At 49.9% G+C, this 19,596-nt stretch overlaps 1 protein-coding gene across 6 annotated transcripts in view; it reads right to left on the bottom strand.

The window, feature by feature from the left end:
• LOC138829826 (acetyl-CoA carboxylase 2) overlaps positions 1 to 19,596 on the bottom strand; it is an 82,976-nt gene that overhangs the window by 44,185 nt on the left and 19,195 nt on the right. For 5 of the 6 annotated variants that reach the window (XR_011372746.1, XM_070026357.1, XM_070026355.1 and 2 more), the window contains 10 exons: positions 11,906 to 12,038; positions 9,830 to 9,968; positions 8,257 to 8,366; positions 8,010 to 8,091; positions 6,273 to 6,371; positions 5,536 to 5,645; positions 5,311 to 5,421; positions 4,095 to 4,304; positions 3,723 to 3,893; positions 1,400 to 1,561 (listed from right to left, as the gene is read on the bottom strand). Coding sequence is in view for 5 of the 6 variants with exons in the window: in XM_070026357.1 (XP_069882458.1) it covers positions 1,400 to 1,561; positions 3,723 to 3,893; positions 4,095 to 4,304; positions 5,311 to 5,421; positions 5,536 to 5,645; positions 6,273 to 6,371; positions 8,010 to 8,091; positions 8,257 to 8,366; positions 9,830 to 9,968; positions 11,906 to 12,038 (1,327 nt within the window). In the remaining variant the exon portion in view is untranslated. Of the gene's footprint in view, positions 1 to 1,399; positions 1,562 to 3,722; positions 3,894 to 4,094; positions 4,305 to 5,310; positions 5,422 to 5,535; positions 5,646 to 6,272; positions 6,372 to 8,009; positions 8,092 to 8,256; positions 8,367 to 9,829; positions 9,969 to 11,905; positions 12,039 to 18,145; positions 18,293 to 19,596 lie in introns of those variants that run through there. The other variant, XM_070026360.1, reaches the window with a different exon arrangement.

Genomic DNA, 19,596 nt, shown 5'->3' with positions numbered 1-19,596 from the left:
AAAGCCAGGCACCAGTGGTTCACACCTGCAAACTTAGCAGAAGGCTGAGACTGGAGGATTAAGGTTCAAACCCAGCCAGAGGAAGGAAAATCCTTGAGACTCTCTCTTTTTTGTGTGTGTGACAGTTCTGGGGTTTGAACTCAGGGCTGGGCACTGTCCCTGAGCTTCTTTTGCTCAAAGCTACTTGCTCTACCATTTGAGCCACAGCACCACTTCCGGCTTTTTCTGTGTATGCGATACTGAGGAATCAAAGCTGGGGCTTCATGCATGCTAGACAAGTGCTCTACCACTAAGCCACATTCCCAGCCTTGAGACTCTGATCTACATTTAATCACCAGAAAAAGCAGCAAGTGTGACTATGCCTTACATGGTAGAGCACCCATCTTGAGCAAAAAAGCTAAGGAACAGAGCCTAAGTTCTAAGTTCAAGCCCCAGTATGAGCATAACACACACACAGACACACATACACACACCCCACACACATATAAAATTTAGGGCTACTGGAATGGCTCAAGTGTAGAGCCTGAGTTCTACCAAAACCCAAACAAAATATGTTATATGTGACATATATATATATACATACAGATATATTTAATTTTAAGAAACAGGCATGATAGCACACACCTATGGTCCCAGCACTAGGAAGGCTGAGAATTGCGAGTCTAAGGCCAGCCTAAGCTACGTAGCAACAGCCTGTCTCAAAAGTTATGTATGTGTATTAATTTCAAAAATGAGAGGAGGCTGGGCGCTGGTGGCTCACGCCTGTCATCCTAATTACTCAGGAGGCTGAGATCTGAGGATTGTGGTTCAAAGCCAGCCTGGGCAAGAAAGTCCATGAGACTCTGATCTTCAATAAACCACCAGAAAACCGGAAGTGGCACTGTGGCTCAAGTGGTAGAGCGCTAGACTTGAGCTGAAGAGCTCAGGGACAATGCCCAGGCCCAGAGTTCAAGCCCCACGACCAACAAAAAAAAGAGAGAGAAAGAGAGAGGAAATAAAATAAAGTCAGAGTAAATTACCGAGACCCATGACAATCAGTTGGCAAGCATGTGATCTGTGACATGCCAGTGGCCCTTTACAAAACCTAGAAAGAGCAAGCCACAAAGGGAGTGTAGGACTCCATATTACAGACAAAGCACAGGGGGTCAGAATCCCAAGGACCTGGGCTCTGCACCGGATGAGCGCCAGATGGAGAGTTACCTACAAGACTCACCCACCTGGGCAGGCTCTCCAGGCAATGTGTGAGGATCTGCCTGGTGCCTGGCACATGTCACAGATAGAGGAAGCGATTAAAACAAGACACATTCCTTTCGCGCCTCATTTTCTTCATCACTGAGTTCAGAAGCCCACACACCCAGGGAGATAGAAGATGCTAGAAACCCTAGGGCCCCATACTTGCCTCGTCTGGGTTTTCGCTGGTGATCCTGGCTGCAATGACATGGCCCCTGGCGATTGGAGGGTTGGTGGGAGTCTCAAAGGAAATGGGCGTCACCCCCCATGGAGACTCTCCATAGAGAAGCCGGATGTCCTTCAGCCTGTACAGCGGCACACCCATGGCAATCTACAATGCAGAACCCATACCACCGAATCAGTTCCATCCCCTTGCAATCCCTGCCCCAAATGGCCCAGTGATGAAGGAAGAGGCTCAGTCAACAATTTCAGACATACGGTGCCTGTCTACAGGTTTCTGTACTATAGCGGGATAGGAGAAGGAAGAGGAAAAATCTATAATGCAAGACAAGGCTCCCGCAGAGCAGACAGTGTATGAAAAGAAGAAACAAAGTCACACAAGGAAACATGTGCATGGAAGAAAAAAAACCTGGACACCCAGAGCTACCAGAGTGGGAAGCGACTGGGCTGTAATGCTCGGGCAGGAGGCTCTGTGAAGGTGACAGGGACACTGGCATGAAGAAGAAGCAAAACCCACACACTTCTGGCCACCAGCTGTATGTTGCACACCTTCACAATTCACTGCTTGGACCTCTTCTCAGGATGCACTAAGAACGTGTGACCACCCTTGCAATAATTCTGATAGAATATGATATCATCTGGAAGAAATCGCCAGACAGATCCAGATTCACAGACAGGCAGCCAAATGTTGCAAAAGTGCCAATGCTGCAGGAGGCCATAGGCTTGGTACCCAGCACACACACACAAAAAGCCAATGGCAAAAAAAAAAGCCAATGGCAAGAATGGAGAAAATGTAGCTGGGTATTGGTGGCTCACACATGAAATCCTAGCTATTTAGGAGGTTGAGATCTGGAAATCCATAGTTCAAAGCCAGTTCTCAGGCAGAAAAGTACTTAAGACTCCATCTCTAAGCAAAATGTTAGACTGGAGGTGTGGCCCAAGTGATAAGAGTACAAACTATGAGCAAGATAGAGAATGCAAGGTTCTGAGTTCAAGCCCTTATGCCAACCAAAATTGAAACAAAGCAAACAATAACAACAACAACAAAAACTATGATTGGGAAATACTGCAGACTAAAAAAACTCAAGAGGCATGACAATGAAATGCAAGGTGTCCTCCTGGTTTGGATTTTAGATTTCACACAAATAAAAGCAGCTGTAAGACCTCTGAGGACACCAGGAGGCAGAGCATTGCTCCTGTAGACAGCACAGTAACCAGGCCACAGCAATGCTCTCCTTCCCAAAGGAACCAGCTGTATCACACACTACACCGGACTGCCTGGTCTTGGGATGCTTCACCTCTATTACAATATTTACGGGCCACCTCACAAAGGTTCAGCCCAATCATCCCCCAAAAGACTGACTCTAAAATGTTTCCCAAAGAAATTATACAGACAAAAAAAAATTATGTAGACTAATGAGGTATGAGGGAAAATAGGTAGGTAGGTAGGTAGGTAGGTAGGTAGGTAGATGGATGGATGGATGGATGGATGGATGGATGGATGGATGGATGGATGGATGGATGGATGGATGGAGGGCGATGTCCTAACTGGTGAATGTAGCTACAGGATGTATTATACACACAACTCTCCTGCAATTTTTAAAGAATATAAATACAGGCTGGGAATGTGGCTTAATGGTAGAGTGCTTGCCTAGCATGCATGAAGCCCTGGGTTCGATTCCTCAGGACCACATAAACAGAAAAAGCCAGAAGTGATGTTATAGCTCAAGTGGTAGAGTGCTAGCCTTGAACAAAAAAAGCTCAGGGACAGCATCCAGGCCCTGAGTTCAAGCCCCATGACTGGGGGGCGGGGAGGAAGATATAAAGACATCAAGTAAAACAAACAAACAAACAAAAAACAATCTGGTGACAAGAAGAAGGGAAGGCATGAAGGAAAGAGGGAGGAACAGATGGAAAGAGAAAGGGAGGGAGGAAGGGAAGGAAGAACAGAGGAAGGATACATTAAATTTTTAAGAGTTCTTATGAACGCAGGAGTTCATACCTGCAGGTTATGTGTCCTCAGTGGAAGTGACACTGTCCCCCAGGGGGTGTGGAAAAAAAATTTCCTCTTTATTTATCTGTGCTTTCAGATAAATTTATGGAACATGAATACATACAGTATCTCAGTCAGGACAGCTCTCCCAGGAGAAGGATTGGAGACAATGTCTTTAAGATCTGATCATGAAATGAACGGTTAAGAAACATTTTTCTGGACGGTCAGCTAGGTGTGGGGCAAGAAGGCAGGAAGGGCTAATAGGAGCAGGAAGAGGGTGAGAGGCAAGGTAGGGGTGAGGTGGAGGGGATTTGCTCACCTGCAGCTGTGCGGCCGGCAGGTTGACGTCGGCAATCATCTCTGTGCAGGGATGTTCAACCTGCAAGCGAGGGTTCAGCTCCAGGAAGTGGAAGCTGCCGTCCTGGCTGTACAGGTATTCCACGGTTCCGGCACTCACGTAGCCCACGGTCTTGGCCAGGAGCACCGCACACTGCAGGAAGAGGTATTGGTTTCTAGCAATTGCCTTAGGAATCAGAAGGGACTGCGGACTCCCTCTCCCAGTGCCCACTGATGACCTGTGATGAGGGAAACGCTTTGGGACCTCAGCAATCAGCCGACACCCACAACACACCTGTGTGGCCTTGAAATCCCTGCAGCCGCCCCCCACTGGCCCCAGCTCTGTGAAGTGTACCTGCTCCATGAACTCAAACACAGCTGCCGTGGCGATGGTAGCCGGCGCCTCCTCGATGATCTTCTGGTGGCGCCTCTGGATGGAGCAGTCCCGCCCAAACAGCGACACAGCGTTCCCATACTGGTCAGCCAGCACCTGGACCTCCAGGTGCCTCGCGTGCTGGGCCAGCTTCATGAGAAAGATGGGAGAGCCCGGGATCTCGCTCTGCACCTGCAGGGGAAATACAGCTGCTGGCTCTCCATGGGGACATCAGCTCCAGAAACTTCTGGAAGTCATCAGAAGACAGCATCAAACAACAGCACTGGTTTCTCTGTGAATCTGCAGAGTGTGTGTGTGTGTGTGTGTGTGTGTGTGTGTGTGTGTGTGTGTGTGTGTGTGTGTGTGTGTGTGTGTGTGTGTGCGTGTGTGTGTGTGTGTGTGTGTGTGTGTGTGTGTGTGTGTGTGCATGCCAATACTGCAGTTTGAACTCAGGGCCTCTGTGCTCAAGAAAAAGACCCAATTACAAAGAGTATTTACATCTGACAGAGAAAAGACTGGGAGGGGAAGAGAAAAGGAGCTTTTATTCATCCCAACATAACCCTGGACTTGTTTGAATTCTTACATTAGGAACATTTTCAGGGCTGGGGATATAACTCAGCCAGGTCCTGAATTCAAAACCCATTAAATTAAAATTAAAATTAAGTAAAAATTTATATATAGATATATAATATATATATATATATATATATGCATGTGTGTTCAGAGCCAAGTACAGTTCATGCCTATAATCCAAGCTGCTCATAAGGTAGAGACCAAAAAGATCATAGTTAGAAGCTAACTTAGACAGAAAGCTTAGTAAGACCCCATCTCAACCAATAAAGCAAAGCATGGTGCTGTGTGGGTGCCTATCACCCCAGCAATGTGAGGTGAGGGATAGTGGGAAAATAGAAAAACAGAAGCCCAGGCCCTGAGTTCAAGCCCCTGTACTGATGTGTACATACACACAAATCTTTAACACAAAGCTGGGACATAGCCCAGTGGCAAAGCATTTGTCTAGCATGCTGAAGGCCTAGGTTTGATTACTACCACCACTCACAAAAATAATAAAAGTTAAAAAGAATGGCCACAGACCCAGCTCCTGAAAACCCCTCCTGGAAGATCAGAAAATGATGCTGAGAGAACTCATCAGGTGGCCAACGAAAGAAAAGACCCCCACGAGGGCGCAGGGACCGCTCACTTGTCTGAACAGCATGGGAAAATCCTCGGCGCTCTCAGCCTTTCGAATTCCTTTCCCTCCACCGCCTTCAGAAGCCTTGATCATCAATGGAAAACCAATCTTTTCTGCTGCCTGAGGGTCAAGGACAAACGAGACTCTTCAGAGATGAGACAGGAACCAACCAACCACTACCAGGACGAGGAGGCAAGCCTAGCACCCAGGTCCCCGCACTAGCTCCGCCATTACCTCCAAGCCCTCGTCTACATCCTTCACACAGCCCAGGCTGTAGACATCTTCGGGGACGTGGATGGGTGTCCCCTGCTGCAGGTTCTCCTCTGCCCACTCCACCGTCAGACCTGGAGAGGCACAAAGCAGGCTGAGACCATCAGGCCCTGGGATGGCAGAATACACAGCCCAGGAAGCACCCAAACTGCTCCGGACCAACAAAGCACAGAGCCATCCTTCCAGCCTCCTTCGCTGCCTCTTCCATGCCTTGGAACTGACCTGGCACTGCCCCCCCACTCTATCCCCCCCCCCCCAGGAAATCAAGTTGACACCGCCTCTCCCTAGAGCAACACGGACTGCACTCCAAAAAGAATCCCAACCACCCAAAGGAATCATTTTTTTTTTCTTTTCAGGGGCCCTCTATTGGGTCTTGAACTCAGGACCTTGTGCTATTCACTGGGTAATTTGTTGTTTGTGTGTGTGTGTGTGTGTGTGTGTGTGTGTGTGTGTTTAATTTAAGGGGGCGTCTACCATTTGAGCTATACCCCCAATTCTGGTTAACTGGAGTTAAAGAATCTCATGGACTTTTCTGCCCAGTCTGGCTTCAAACCTCCATCCTCAGACCTCAGCCTCCTGAGTTGCTTAGATTGCAGGTATGAGGCACCATGCCTGGCTAAACGTAAGAATTTTTAAAAGCACACTCCTGTTCCCCGACTAGACGGAGGGGTTCCCCTAAAACAAAGGCCAGGCTCTCTTACCACTTCCACTCCAGGGCAGGGTTGGGATCTGCAGGGTCTGAGCCACGATGGTGGAAGCAATCTTATCTCCTAAGGCCCACATGGCTTCACTGGGGGGACCTGAGGAGTCAGGGAAAGGACAGCAGAATGGACTCAGTCTGAAGACTCTGGAAGCCGAGTAGCAAACAAGCGTACAGTGGCAAGGCCAGGTGGAGGGCAAAGGATGGGGAAAGAAAGGAGAGAAAGGCAGGAGGGAGAGGGGAAGGAAGAGAAGAGAAGAGAAGAGAAGGGAGAAGGGAAGGGAAGGGAAGGGAAGGGAAGGGAAGGGAAGGGAAGGGAAGGGAAGGGAAGGGAAGGGAAGGGAAGGGAAGGGAAGGGAAGGGAAGGGAAAAGGGAAGGGAAGGGAAGGGAAGGGAAGGGAAGGGAAGGGAAGGGAAGGGAAGGGAAGGGAAGGGAAGGGAAGGGAAGGGAAGGGAAGGGAAGGGAAGGGAGGGGAGGGGAGGGGAGGGGAGGGGAGGGGAGGGGAGGGGAGGGGAGGGGAGGGGAGGGGAGGGGAGGGGAGGGGAGGGGAGGGGAGGGGAGGGGAGGGGAGGGGAGGGGAGGGGAGGGGAGGGGAGGGGAGGGGAAAGGAAGGAAGTAAAGAGAAGGGGAGGGAAAGAGGGAAGGAAGAGAGGAAGGGAAGGAGAGAGGGAGGGAAGGAGAGAGGGAGGGAAGGAAAGAGGGAGGGAAGAAGGGAAGGAGGGAGGGAGGGAGGGAAGGATTCAGATCCAGCTCCCCGGGAGCTTTAATCTCACACCAGGTAAGGAAAGACTCAGCCACTCTGCTACTGCATCCACCAACTTGCAACATCTGGTCTGAAAACCTCTCTAGGTTATAACTCAGCTGTGTGGTGAACACATTAATTCACCCTGTCGGGAGGCAAAAGGCTGGGCGGAGAACACAAGCTAGCATGTAAAGAAAGAGCTGCACTCTGGGGTGGCGAAGTGTTTCTATGAGGGCCAGACTGCTGGCCTCCTGGGCCTGCAGGCTCTGTCACAGGGACTCCACATCCCAGGACGGCCGCTCCTCATTCTACTTGCATACAGGTATCGATTTTTAACATTTTTGGTCATCATTCCCTAATGAATGTGGTATAACGCAGCTCTGCTGTGTAGCAAGCATTTTAAGTCATCTGAGAGGGATAGCTGGGCAGGAGGTTGCACAGAAAAATAATGCTGCTTCATACAGGGAGGGGTCTGAGAGGCGGAGGACTTTGGTGTCTTCTGGGGAGTCCTGAAAACGATACCCTGATGGCACTCATGATGTCCTGTGTTAACAAATGTACACAAGTACGGACTTCACAAGCATGTGCACAAATAAAACTCCAGGGGCCTCCAAACAATAATTTTTTTATCTAATCACGTCAGATGGTGATCAAGGAGTCAGGCCTGAGAACAACCCAGATAAACACGTGGTCCTCTCAAAAATATCACACACACACACACACACACACACACACACACACACACACACACACACACACACACACACACTCACAGAGTCAGAAATCTGAACTTGCCCACAACCATCAGACCAACAGAAACCACCACAGAGGGCTCCACTGGCCTCCCGTAAGTCTGCTGTGGTAACCATGGTGACATGGGCCCGCCCATCCCTGAGTCCACTTGGGCCTCATATGGAGAAGTAGAGGTGATGCTGAGCAAGCCTCCTCCCACCCCATGCCGCAGTGCTCACAACCCTGTGGATGGGACCTTCTACCTAAGAAAGCAATCCCATGCTTGCACAGCAGCTCCGGAAGTTTGGGGTTTTCGGAAGCATGGCCCCAGCCAGCCCACACCGCCTGCAAATACAGAAAGGGGTGAACTCAGACCCTTCCATCTTCAAGAACCCAGTCCCCATCCACCCAGAGCTCTGGGCCATGTCCTACGAACCACGCTGAACGGTGGAACTCAGTTGCTCCGGAGCTCAGGGTGCCACCCCGCTGTGGGCACCGGGGCCAGCCTACCTGCACAGGGATCCTCTTGGCAATGTCCACAATCAGTTCCACGTTGGCATAGTTATTGTTATTCGGTCCTCCTGGCACAGGGACGTACTGGTCTGCCATCTTGATGTACTCTGGGATGGAGCAGGAAGGAAAGGGGAACAACTATGGAGAGACTGAAGTCAAGGCAACCACATTCTGGCCATGACGGCTGTGGACAAATGGAATAAAGTTGGAATAAAACTCAGTGCGGTTTTCATTCGGTGAAAACAAGGGTGCCCTGGAAAAGGCCTGGAAGAAGAGAAAGGAAGCAGACTGCCAAGATGGTGGAGGATTCGAGGCTGGCAGGGACATGAGGCCTACCTGCCCCAGGTAAAGCAGGTAAAATATCAGCACAGCATGGGGAAGGCCCACGGGAAAATGCTCTGATCTCAAGGCCAGGGTTCTCACCCAGCCTGTGTCACATGCTGCTTATGCAACTGTGGGCAAGTGGTAAACGTATACCCCTGGGTCTCAAATGGTTTCATCTGTCAAAGGGGGCTGAGAAACAAGCAAGGCTGTGACCACACAGGAGATGATGCCGAGGTTGCTGGCACCAAGGATAGTGTTGTGGCCTCTGAAGCAGTGTATGTGTACGTGTGTGTGTGCTGTGTGTGTGTGCATGCACGCACATGCCAATACTAGAGGTTGAACTCAAGAGCCTCCCGCTTGTTTTTTGGGGAGGGTTTTTTTGCTCATGTCTGGTGCTCTACCATTTGAGCCACACCTCCTATCCAGCTTTTTTACTGGCTAAATGGAGAGAGTCTTGCGGATTTTTCTGCTCAGACTGGCTTCAAATTGTGATTCACATCTCAGCTGCCTCAGCAGATAGGACTACAGGGGTGAGGCACTAGCACCCCGGCTTCTGAGGCATTCTTAATGATCAGACTCAAAAGATAATGTAGGCTGCTGTGTGGAGAAGGAGCTATAAAGAGACAAGACTCCTCAGGCAGCGGGAGAATCATCTAATACAGAGTGATTCCTTTTAAGAGACATAGGTGAGCAAGCAGAAGACCAAACAAGTGACTGCAACATAGCAGAGAACAGCAGCAGGGGGAAACATCTGGAAAAATAAGACCCCAAGCTGCTAGAACAATGACAGGATTTCCATTCTGTGGATTAAGGACCACTGGTCTCTTCTAAGGCATATGGTTTGCTCTTGTGATCAGCAGGCATTGTCATTAAATAAGGAAGAAAGGAGCCAGGGGTGGGTGGCTCATGCCTGTAATCCTACTTACTCTGGGGGCTGAGATCTGAGGATCACAGTTCAAAGCCAGACCAGACAGGAAAGTCCATGAGACTCTTAAATCCAATTAATCACCAAAAAGCCAAAAGTGGAGCTATGAGTCAAGTGGTAGAGCACTAGCCTTGGGCAAAAAAGCTTAAGGGACAGCGCCCAGGCCCTGAGTTCATGACACAGGACCAACATAAAACATATACATATATAAAAGAAGAGCAAATAAACATGGATTTGGGAAGGTATCTTGGGACTCTGGCACCAGGAGGGAGAGGAGGGGGAGAGAGCAGGGAAAGATGACCAGGAGAGGAGTGAGGTTACCTGCGTTGGCCTTGAGGTCCTCCGGGGTCACCATGACCACGAAGCGTATGGCTCTCTCATTGCGGAACATCTCATAAGCCCACCTGCGGATGGAACGCATGCACTTCACCGCAGCGATGCCGTTGTTGGCAATGAGCACCTGCACAGGTAAACCGGAAAGGAGGCAGATGCACATCTACCTGCGCTGGCAGCTGCCTGACACCTCCACGCACATCTCACGACGGCAGAGCCTGATGTGGGGTCCACCGCACTCCTCAAGGACCCCTCACAGCCCAGCACTGAGCAGGTGCTCAAAGTCTGCCAGCCCTACGAATGGATGGCCGAGGGAATGGATGAACGGATGATGGAGTGAATGGATGAGGGGACAAGGACGCGGGCTTTTTTTTTTCCCCTTTGAATAATACAAATTTATTTCAGAAATCAAATATACACTTCCAATTTTCTATGTAAATCCAAATGTTCAGAAATTAGATTTAGTTACAATTTTAACTAGTGTGATTTTTACAACTGGGTGGCATTCACAGTTGAAATAAGAGTTGCTCTTGGCAGAAGTTATTTTAGCTTTTCATGCTTGACTGTCACACCACACTAAATATTTTTATTTTAGATAATATTGACTCAGAGGAATAAAATATAATGGGACACTTGCTTAAGAAATGATTTGGGGGGAAAAAAAGAAATGATTTGGATTATAATCAAAGGAATGTAACTACAAATCTGTAGAAAGGCACTTGGCATGTAAAATTCCAATAAAAAGCTACTCTCCAAAATTTTACAGATCTAAAGAATGACTCCTAGTTAAAATTCTTTTTGCTTTAGTGCTTAAAAGAAGTGGCGGGCTTTTGAGCATGCTTTTGAGCACTACTATGATCAACGCTGGCATTTCTTAGTGTTCAATACATACCACACCATAGTGCAAGGGTGTTTTACCTGCTTTTATCCTCACCACCTCCCTTTGAAAGAGGATTTTACCATTCTCCTAGCTAAGGGTTAGAGACAGTCAAATTCAGCTGTGCTGCTCACATCTATCATCCCAGCTATGTGGAAAAAGGTCAGGGACAGTGCCCAGGACCTTATTACCAAAGCAAAGGTTGGAGAGGAGGGCAGGGGGAATGAATGGCCCCCTATCTGTTCTAGAACACACTAGGAAGCCCAAGGAGAAGGGTCCAATGGCTGCTCTAATCCCCAGGCTGTGGCAGAGGACAAGCCAAGGTCTAGGTGAAGACAGAACGCATACCAGGCCTCTTCCATCGCTCTGGCCTAAGCTCCTGGGAATTCAATGCCGGCCACAAGTTGGGCTGGCTGTGAAACGGTCTCTGGCCAAGTGTGGCAAAAACACACTTTCTGGATCCTTCCCAGGTGATTAAATCTGGATCAGGGTGGAAGCATGCCTGTGTTCAGCCAGTCAGGCTGGGGAATCTGAAAACTGCACTACTGGGGTCCAACAGCCAGTTCAAATCCCAGCTTCTCAGCCTCAGTCTCTTCATCTGTAAAATCACTAACAGCACATGCAGGATGGCTGAATGAGACAGGACAATGTAGCGGAGGTGACGGGAGGCCTCCTACCCCACTCTCAATAAGCCATGCTGTTGCTGTGCTCAACTGCTCCCAAATAGATCAGACCAAGCCTCTGCAATCATGTGACCCGGGTTCAAATCCTGGCTCTACCACTTTCTAGCAACAACCTATGTCAATCCAGTTCCGCTAGGAATACAGCAGGAACCACCGAAGAGTAGGGTTCTGGGCTTTTGTGAGAGAGAAGAGGGATGGTGTGAGCATTCACAAATGGTAACTGGTCTAAACTGGGGGTGTCTGGGTTGTATGCATCGTATCAAATAACCAGGAAAGCAGCCTTTCGTAAAAGCTGCTCAGGGTTCTGTGTCTATTCACAGGTCCAGGGGCCTCGGCCTCCCTCCCTGTGAAATGGGGCGATGCACCTGTGGCATCTGGCCATGGTGGGAGCCAAGAGCTCCACCAGCATTAAGTACAAGCGTCATGGGAAGATGGACCCCCACAGCCTGGGCGAGGGGAAGAGGGGTCCTTCCACTCCAGCCCAGCCCCACCCAGACCCCATACCTTCTCGATGACCCGATCCCCACCAAATCGCGTGACGAACTCGGCCGGGGAGGCCACGGTGAAGTCTCGGTGCAGGTCCAGCTTCTTGTGCTCACGGCCCCGCCTCACGAGGTGGAGTCCTGACATGCTCGGCCTGTGGAGAAAGACAGAGCCATGGGAGAGCGGGAAGGCTCAGGCACGAGTCAGAGCTCCGTGCAGAGGGAGTGAAGGCAATGGAGCAGCCCAGAGCTCCAGGCTGCTACCATGTTCACCTCCCAGGGACCCTGAGGCCATCAGTGAGGAGATGGGGGGGGGGGGCCGGCACCGAAGCCTGGGTTGGTGCATGAACTCAGACGGTGTGGATCCTCTTCACCTGCCCGCTCCTAATTTAGGAATAATAAAAAAAAAAAAGCCAGGCACCAGAGGTTCATGCCTGTAAGCGTTAAGTGTATTATAGACTTCCTTTCTAGTTATACAATACCACCCATCCTTCTGTAAGATGGAGTCTCATGAACTTCTTTGCCCAGGCTGGCCTTGAACTGTGATTCCCTGATCACTGTCTCCCAAGTAGTTAGGATTACAGACTTCAGCCATCATATCATAACAGTATCATTCCACTTGAGACGCCATCTATGACCTTCCCATCTGGAGAGATGAGGCTTTAGCTCTTCCATGCAACCTCATCCACTTCCCTCCCCAGCTGGCCAACAGCTCCAGCTGTCATTTGTTGTATTAGCTGCAGGAGAAGGGAAAGGGAAGGGAAAGGTAAAAAGGGTGTCGGGCACAAAATAAACAGTTACATCAGTCGGGTACTGGTGGCTCATGCCTGTAACCCTAGCTACTCAGGAGGCTGAGATCTGAGGATCACCGTTCAAAGCCAGCCAGGACAGGAAAGTCCCTGAGACTCTTTTCTCCAATGAACCACCAGAAAACTGGAAATGACACTGTGGCTCAAGTGGTAGAGTGCTCGCCTTGAGCTGAAGAGCTCAGGGACAGAGCCCAGGCCCAGAATTCAAGCCCCATGACTGACAAAACAAAATAAATAAATTAAAATAAACAGTTGCTTCAACACAGCAAGCCAGGAGGGTGGGAGACTATGGATCTAACCTTAGCCCTATCCACAAGAGCACCAAGCCCTGGAGTCGCCTGGTCCGTGGAGCCCAGGTCCTGCAAATGCTCTCCCCATCTGACCATGACCCTGTTCCTTTGTTCCTGAAAGTCTGCCATTTCCCTTTTCCACACATACAATCACCCATCAGTTTGACCTAAAGCACAGTGGAGAAAACTCCATTCTGCGGCTGGGGGGCAGGGGCACCATTCACAATCACCATTTTGATTTCTAAGGTGGTGACAGAGCCCCTTCATCCCACAAACCCTAAGCCGTCATTATGAACCCCAAATACGAATAGATAATCCTGCCAGGTGGCTTTATGTCTGGTCCAGTCTCTAAGCTAGTGGCTATTTTAATTCTTTTGGACAATGCTGGAGACCAACCGAGGCTGGCTTCAGACAGCCCAACCTCCAGCCAGCCTTTGCTTCAGTTGAAGGACAACTCTGCTATGCCCTACGCCTTCAGCCAACCCGAAGCCGGGCAACAGGACAAGCTGAAACGTTCCACCGGGACTTTGGAAATGGCTTCGGGTAGCAGTCAACAACAGAGGTGCCAGCCAAACAGCACTCCGTTGTCAGCAGGAGGAGCAGCGGGCACTGAACTGAGAGGACAGGAAATGAGCATGCTCAGAGGTCAGGGGAGGGGTGGTAAGGTGTCTCCTCACTGGCTCCAGAGAAGACTGAGGTTCAGAGATTCTCTGAGATAAATGAAAGCATTTCCTATTGATTAGGCTAAAAAAAAAAAAAGTAACAACATCTGTAATCCTAGCTATTCAAGAGGCTGAGATCTAAAGATCATGGTTCAAAGCCAGCCTCGGCAGGAAAATCTATGAGACTCTTAAGTAGAATTGTATGGCTCCAAGTGGTAGAGGGCTAGCCTTGAGCAAAAAAAAAAGCTCAGGGACAGTGAATTTAAGCCTCACAAATGACAAAAGAAGGAGGAGAAGAAGGCAGAGGAGGAGAAGGAGGAGAAGGAGGAGGAGGTGGTGGTGGAGGAGGAGGAGGAGGAGGAGGAGGAAGATTCAACCTGGGCTGGTCGCTCCTGCATGTAATCTAGCTACTCAGGAGACTGAGATCCGAGGATCGAGGATCAAAGTTAGCCTAAATAAGAAAGTCTGTGAAACTCCGTTCAGGGACAGTGCCCAAGATCTGAGTTCAAGCTCTAGTCACATATAAACATGTGTGCATGCGCATGCGCGTGTGTGTGCGCGCACACACACACACACACACACACAAATATAATAGGGCTTGCCCACAGTGGAGCTCACAACTCTGTACCATCTGTTGTTCACTCTGTAGGAAGGCCATTACAGCAGTCCAAGGGTGGTACACAGGCCCCTGGCCACATCCAACCCTCAGATCTACCACCTTCTCCTCCCTCCCATGAAGCAGAAAGGGCCAAACACTCCCACTGCCAGATGATAGGAGCAAAGGTACTTTCTGGGCCAAATGTTTGTCTTATCATAAAGCAAGAAGGGACATTGTGTAGTCCAGCAGATAACTTCAAAACGTATCTTTTCAACAACACAAAACTAGGCTTCCTGGGGTCGAGGGTAAGGGCCCAATGCAGAGTGCCCGCAAGCAAGAGCGAGACTCTGAGTTCAAACCTTAGTGCTGCAAAAAAAAAAAAAAAAGATGAAGAAGAAGAAGGAGGAGGAGGAGGAGGAGGAGGAGGAGGAGGAGGAGGAGGAGGAGGAGGAGGAGGAGGAGGAAAAAGGCTCCCAGACCAACAGACCCTTAGGAAAGGTTTCGGGCCACACACTAGTCCAGATCATCAAGGCAGGGGTGAATAAGCTGAGACCCATGAACCAAATCCAATTGTCCAGGAGCTTCTGTACCCTGACAGGTCAAGAAAGGGGTTCACACTGGAAAAAAAAAAATCCAAAGAATCCTATTTTGTGACACATGAAAATTAAGTGAAATTCCAAACTCAGCTCATTGGAAACATTGCTTGATTGTAGTTACGGCTGAAGGAAAGAGCAGAGTGAGCTGGTGGAGACCATATGGCTACAAAGCTGAAAATATTTACTATTTGGTCCCTCACAAAAACAGAGGGCTGCCCCGCCCCCCAAGCCAGGAAGCTGTTTGCAGCCCTGACATGAATTGCTTGAAGGAATCCAGTTGATGAGGTACAAATGGCTAACAGATCCCTGAAGAAAGGCTCCACAACCTTAGCCATCTGGGAAATGTAAATCAGAACCATACTAAGAGACCTGGGAAGGTAGCTCAGTGGTAGAGTACTTGCGTAGCATGTATGAAATCCTGGGTTTGATTCCTCAGTACCACATAAACAGAAAAAGCCAAAAGCAGTGCTGTGGCTCAAGTAGTAGAGCACTAGCTAGCCTTGAGCACAGAAAGGCTCAGGGACAGTGCCCAGGCTCCAAATTCAAGCCCCAGGACTGGCCAAAAAAAAAAAAAACACACTAAGGTTCCACCTCACCCTAGTCAGAATGGCCATCATTAAGAAAACAAACAGCAGTGAATGCTGGGGAGGGGATCTAGGGGGAGAAAGAATCCATACACACTGCCGGTGGAAATGATAACCCCACCAACATACCATTCCTGGAGAGTAATCAACAGAGAAGAGAGAAACCTGCACACCCCCATCTGTCACAGCACTGTGCACAGTAGCTAAGCTGTGGGGTCAGGCTGGGTGCACATCTGATGAGTGGATCAAGGATACACGGAAATGATATACATACAACAGAGTGCTATTCAGCCCTAAAGAAGAATGAAATGATGCTGTTTATTGGAGGGGCAGGGAATGGGTGGAACTGGAGATCATCATGTTGAGCAAGGTAAGTCAAACTCAAAAAAGCCAAATATTGGAAGTGGTGCTGTGGCTCAAAGTGGTAGAATGCTAGCCTTGAGCAAAAAGAGCTTAGGGACAGTACCCAGGCCCTGAGCTCCAGGCCCACAACAACAATAAAAAAGCCAAATATTGCATGTTTTCACTCATATGTGGAATCCGGACCTAAAATGATATGATAGTGGAGGAAAGGGGAAGAAAAGGAGGAGGAAATATAAGCTGGGAGGGAACCAGTTCTGTTTTTGTTTGTTTGCTTTTTTTTTTTTGGTTGGTCGTGGGGCTTGAACTCTGGGCCTGGGCGCTGTCCCTCAGCTCTTCAGCTCAAGGCAAGCACTCTACCTTTTGAGCTACAGTGTCACTTCCAGTTTTCTGGTGGTTTATTGGAGATAGGAGTCTCATGGTCTCTCCTGCCCGGGCTGGCTTTGAACCGCAATCCTCAGACCTCAGCCTCCTCCTCAGCTAGGATTACAGGCGTGAGCCACCAGCACCCGGCTTGTTTGCTTTTTTTAAATTTTTTTTTTTTAGCAAGTTCTGGGGCTTGAACTCAGGGTCTGGGCATTGTTCCTAAGCTTCTTTTGCTTAAGGCTAGCACTCTATCACTTGAGCCACAGTACCCCTTCTGGCTTTTTCTGTGTACGTAGTACTGAGGAATCAAAGCCAGGGCTTCATGCATGCTAGGCAAGCACTTTACCACTAAGCCACATTCACAGCCCAAGTACTAGGTTTTGAACTCAGAGCCTTGAGCTTGCTAAGAAGATGCTCTACCATTTGAGCACTTGTGACAGAAAACAAAACCACAGATAAAAGGACAGTCATACTGACAAGATGTCTACCTGAATTACCCCCACTGACCCCCACTGGGAGGTAGAGGTCCTGCTTCCCACAGACTTCAAAGGGTCATTCCTGCTACCCAAGGATGGTTCATATACACATATATGTGTGTACATGGGAGGTTTACAGACACAGGAAGTGACTGGCCTACAAGATGTTCCTCAACATGCTGGGGGGGGTGGGGGGGAAGGCAGCTTAAATTTTAAGATGCATCCTGTTACAGCAACACCCTGGACATCATGGGGTAAAGCAGGATTGCAAAGCATTTCTGGCAATCCATAATATTTCAAGTGTTCTGGGCCAGTTCTGTCCTCTAAACAATTCCACCAATCAAGCACAAAAGGACACACAGACTAATGCAAGTTAATGATGTGGCTATCTTCCAATAAAACTTTATTTGTGGGCCAGGCATCAGTAGCTCACATCTGTAATCCCAGCTACTCAGAAGGCTGAGATCTGAGGATCACAACTCTTTATATTGCCAATAAACCACCAAAAAGCCATAGTGGTGCTGTGGCTTACGTGATAGAGCACTAGCCTTGAGCAAAAAAAGCTCAGGGATGGCACTCAAGCCCTGATTTCAAGCCCCAGGACTGGCATGCGCGCATGCACACGTGTGCACACACACACACATAAGCAAATTACAACAGTCTACTATATTTTGCATGATTCCTCTTTTTCTTCCTTCCTTCCTTCCTAACTTCCTTCCTTCCCCTCCCCCCCCTCCTTTGGTGCCAGTACTGGGGCTTCAACTCAGGGCCTTGCATTCTGACATTGCTTTTCCACTCAAGGAGGGTGCTCTGCCACTTGAGTCACACCTCCACTTCCAGCTTTTTGCTAAGTGGAGATAAGAGTCTTTCAGAGATGTCTGCCTAGGCTGTCTTTGAACCTTGCTCCTCAGATCTCAGCTTCCTGAGTAGTAAGGCTTACAGGCATGAGCCATCAGTGCTGGGAACATGATTCAACTTTATACATTGAAACATCTGCACCTACCATTACAAAGACACACCACTGTAGGTCACTGGAGGAGGAATTATGGTGACTCACATTCCTCCTTTCTGTTTATCTCTGAGTTTCTGAATTTCCAACAGCAAATACAGCATTATTTTGGCAACAGTTTAAAAGTATAACAAAATGAAAAGAAAAAGGCCAAATCATGTCTGGGTGGGACTAAGACATTCAGGGACTCCGAGATGCCTATGAGTCTGATCAGAAAATGCGCTCCCATAGGAATGCCAGCCTCCAGTCCAGGTCTCCCCAGGGTTTCCATTTCAAATAGTCAGGTCTGGCCTCCTCCTCCTCCTCCAGCCAAGGCCTGACAGAGTTTGCAAAGTGGGCTCCATCTGCCCAACAGCCGAAGTTAAGCTTGCATTTCTTTGGTTGGGGAGGGGGGGGGTCAAAGGAAAGGGGGTGCTAAGAGGACATACAGCCTGACCTGGGACTTGGAGGGAAGGGGGGCTTGCATGAGTTTGTAAGAAGCAACAGTCACAAAAAATTGCAGGCTTACTTACTTCTCGGGGCGATCAGAGAAGCAGACCTTGCACTTGGCCGGGCTCATGTTGACCGACCCGCCGGCCAATCCCACCAGGCTCCTGCAGGGGTGCAGAGCACGCACCCCTTAAGCCCTTAAAGCGGACCCCAGCCCTGAGGCCCATCAGGGTAGCCGGGTCACGACCGAGAGGCCGAGGCACTGTCCTAGAGCGCCTGGGGCCGCGTCTGGCGACTGCGGGCGGACATCCAACTCGGTGCTGCGCCTGCTCCATCCCGAAATGGCCCCCCTGCACAAGCCTGCGCGGGGGACCCATGTGCCCGCCCGGGCTCCGCCCCGCCCCGCCCGGGAAGGCACGCCCACCAAAGCCCCGCCCCGGGGCAGGCCACGCCCCTGGTGTAGGCCACGCCCCTGTGCCACTCCAGCCCTGCCACGCCCCCCATGGCTGACCACGGTTGACCTTGAGCACCCGAGGAAGAACAATTAAAAAACACCGCCTTTGCTCTCCTGCTCGGCTCCTCCCATTTAAAACAGAATTAACGATTGCCTACCCCTACATGTGGCCCTATTCACAGACACGCACACACACGCACGCGATGGGAGACATTGCAAATGAGAGCCCGCATTGCCAGGTCAACTTCTGGCTTCCAAACTCCCGTCTTGGCTGATTTTTTCACTTCGACCCCGAGGGGTAGGTTTTTGGCGCACCTTCCTCTCCTCCTTCTCCCCCTCTCCTTCTCTCCCCCTCCTGCCATCCCCTCACTGGGGCTCAGGAAAGGACCCAGCTGCCGGCCCCCGATCCTAAATAGACTCCGACCGAGGTTAACATCCAGTTTATTCCCAATACACAGAGGAAGTGCATTCGCCCAACGGGACAAACTGACTTGCAGAAGGAAGGAAGGGAGGAAGGGAGGAAGGGAGGAAGGAAGGGAGGGAGGCTGGGAGGGAGGGAGGGAGGAAGGAAGGGAGGGAGGGAGGGAGGAAGGAAGGAAGGAAGGAAGGGAGGAAGGGAGGGAGGGAGGGAGAGAGAGAGGGAGGGAGGGAGGGAGGGAGGGAGGGAGGGAGGGAGAAAGGAAGGAAGGTCTTCCAGCAATACAACGGAGGACAAAGATCCAAACCAACCCCTGCCTAAAGCAGGGCAGAACTATCAAGAGATGCACCCGGGTTTGACGAAGTCTGCCTAAGGTCTGCTACACTGTTTTTTTTTTTTTTTGTCGGTCGTGGGGCTTGAACTCTGGGCCTGGGCGCTGTCCCCTCAGCTCTTCAGCTCAAGGCTAGCGCTCTACCGCTTGAGCTACAGCGCCACTTCCGGTTTTCTGGTGGTTTATTGGAGATAGGAGTCTCACGGTCTTTCTTGCCCGGGCTGGCTTTGAACAGCAATCCTCAGATCTCAGCCTCCTGAGTAGCTAGGATTACAGGCGTGAGCCACCAGCGCCCGGCTCTGCTACACTTTTTATTTAGCACCATCTCAAG

The sequence above is a fragment of the Dipodomys merriami genome, unplaced genomic scaffold, assembly GCF_024711535.1.
Source record: "Dipodomys merriami isolate MVZ:Mamm:240054 unplaced genomic scaffold, mDipMer1.0.p SCAF_177, whole genome shotgun sequence".
NCBI classification, from domain to species: domain Eukaryota; kingdom Metazoa; phylum Chordata; class Mammalia; order Rodentia; family Heteromyidae; genus Dipodomys; species Dipodomys merriami.
Note: the sequence above shows the minus strand (reverse complement) of the source record. Positions and strands in the feature narration are given on the sequence as shown.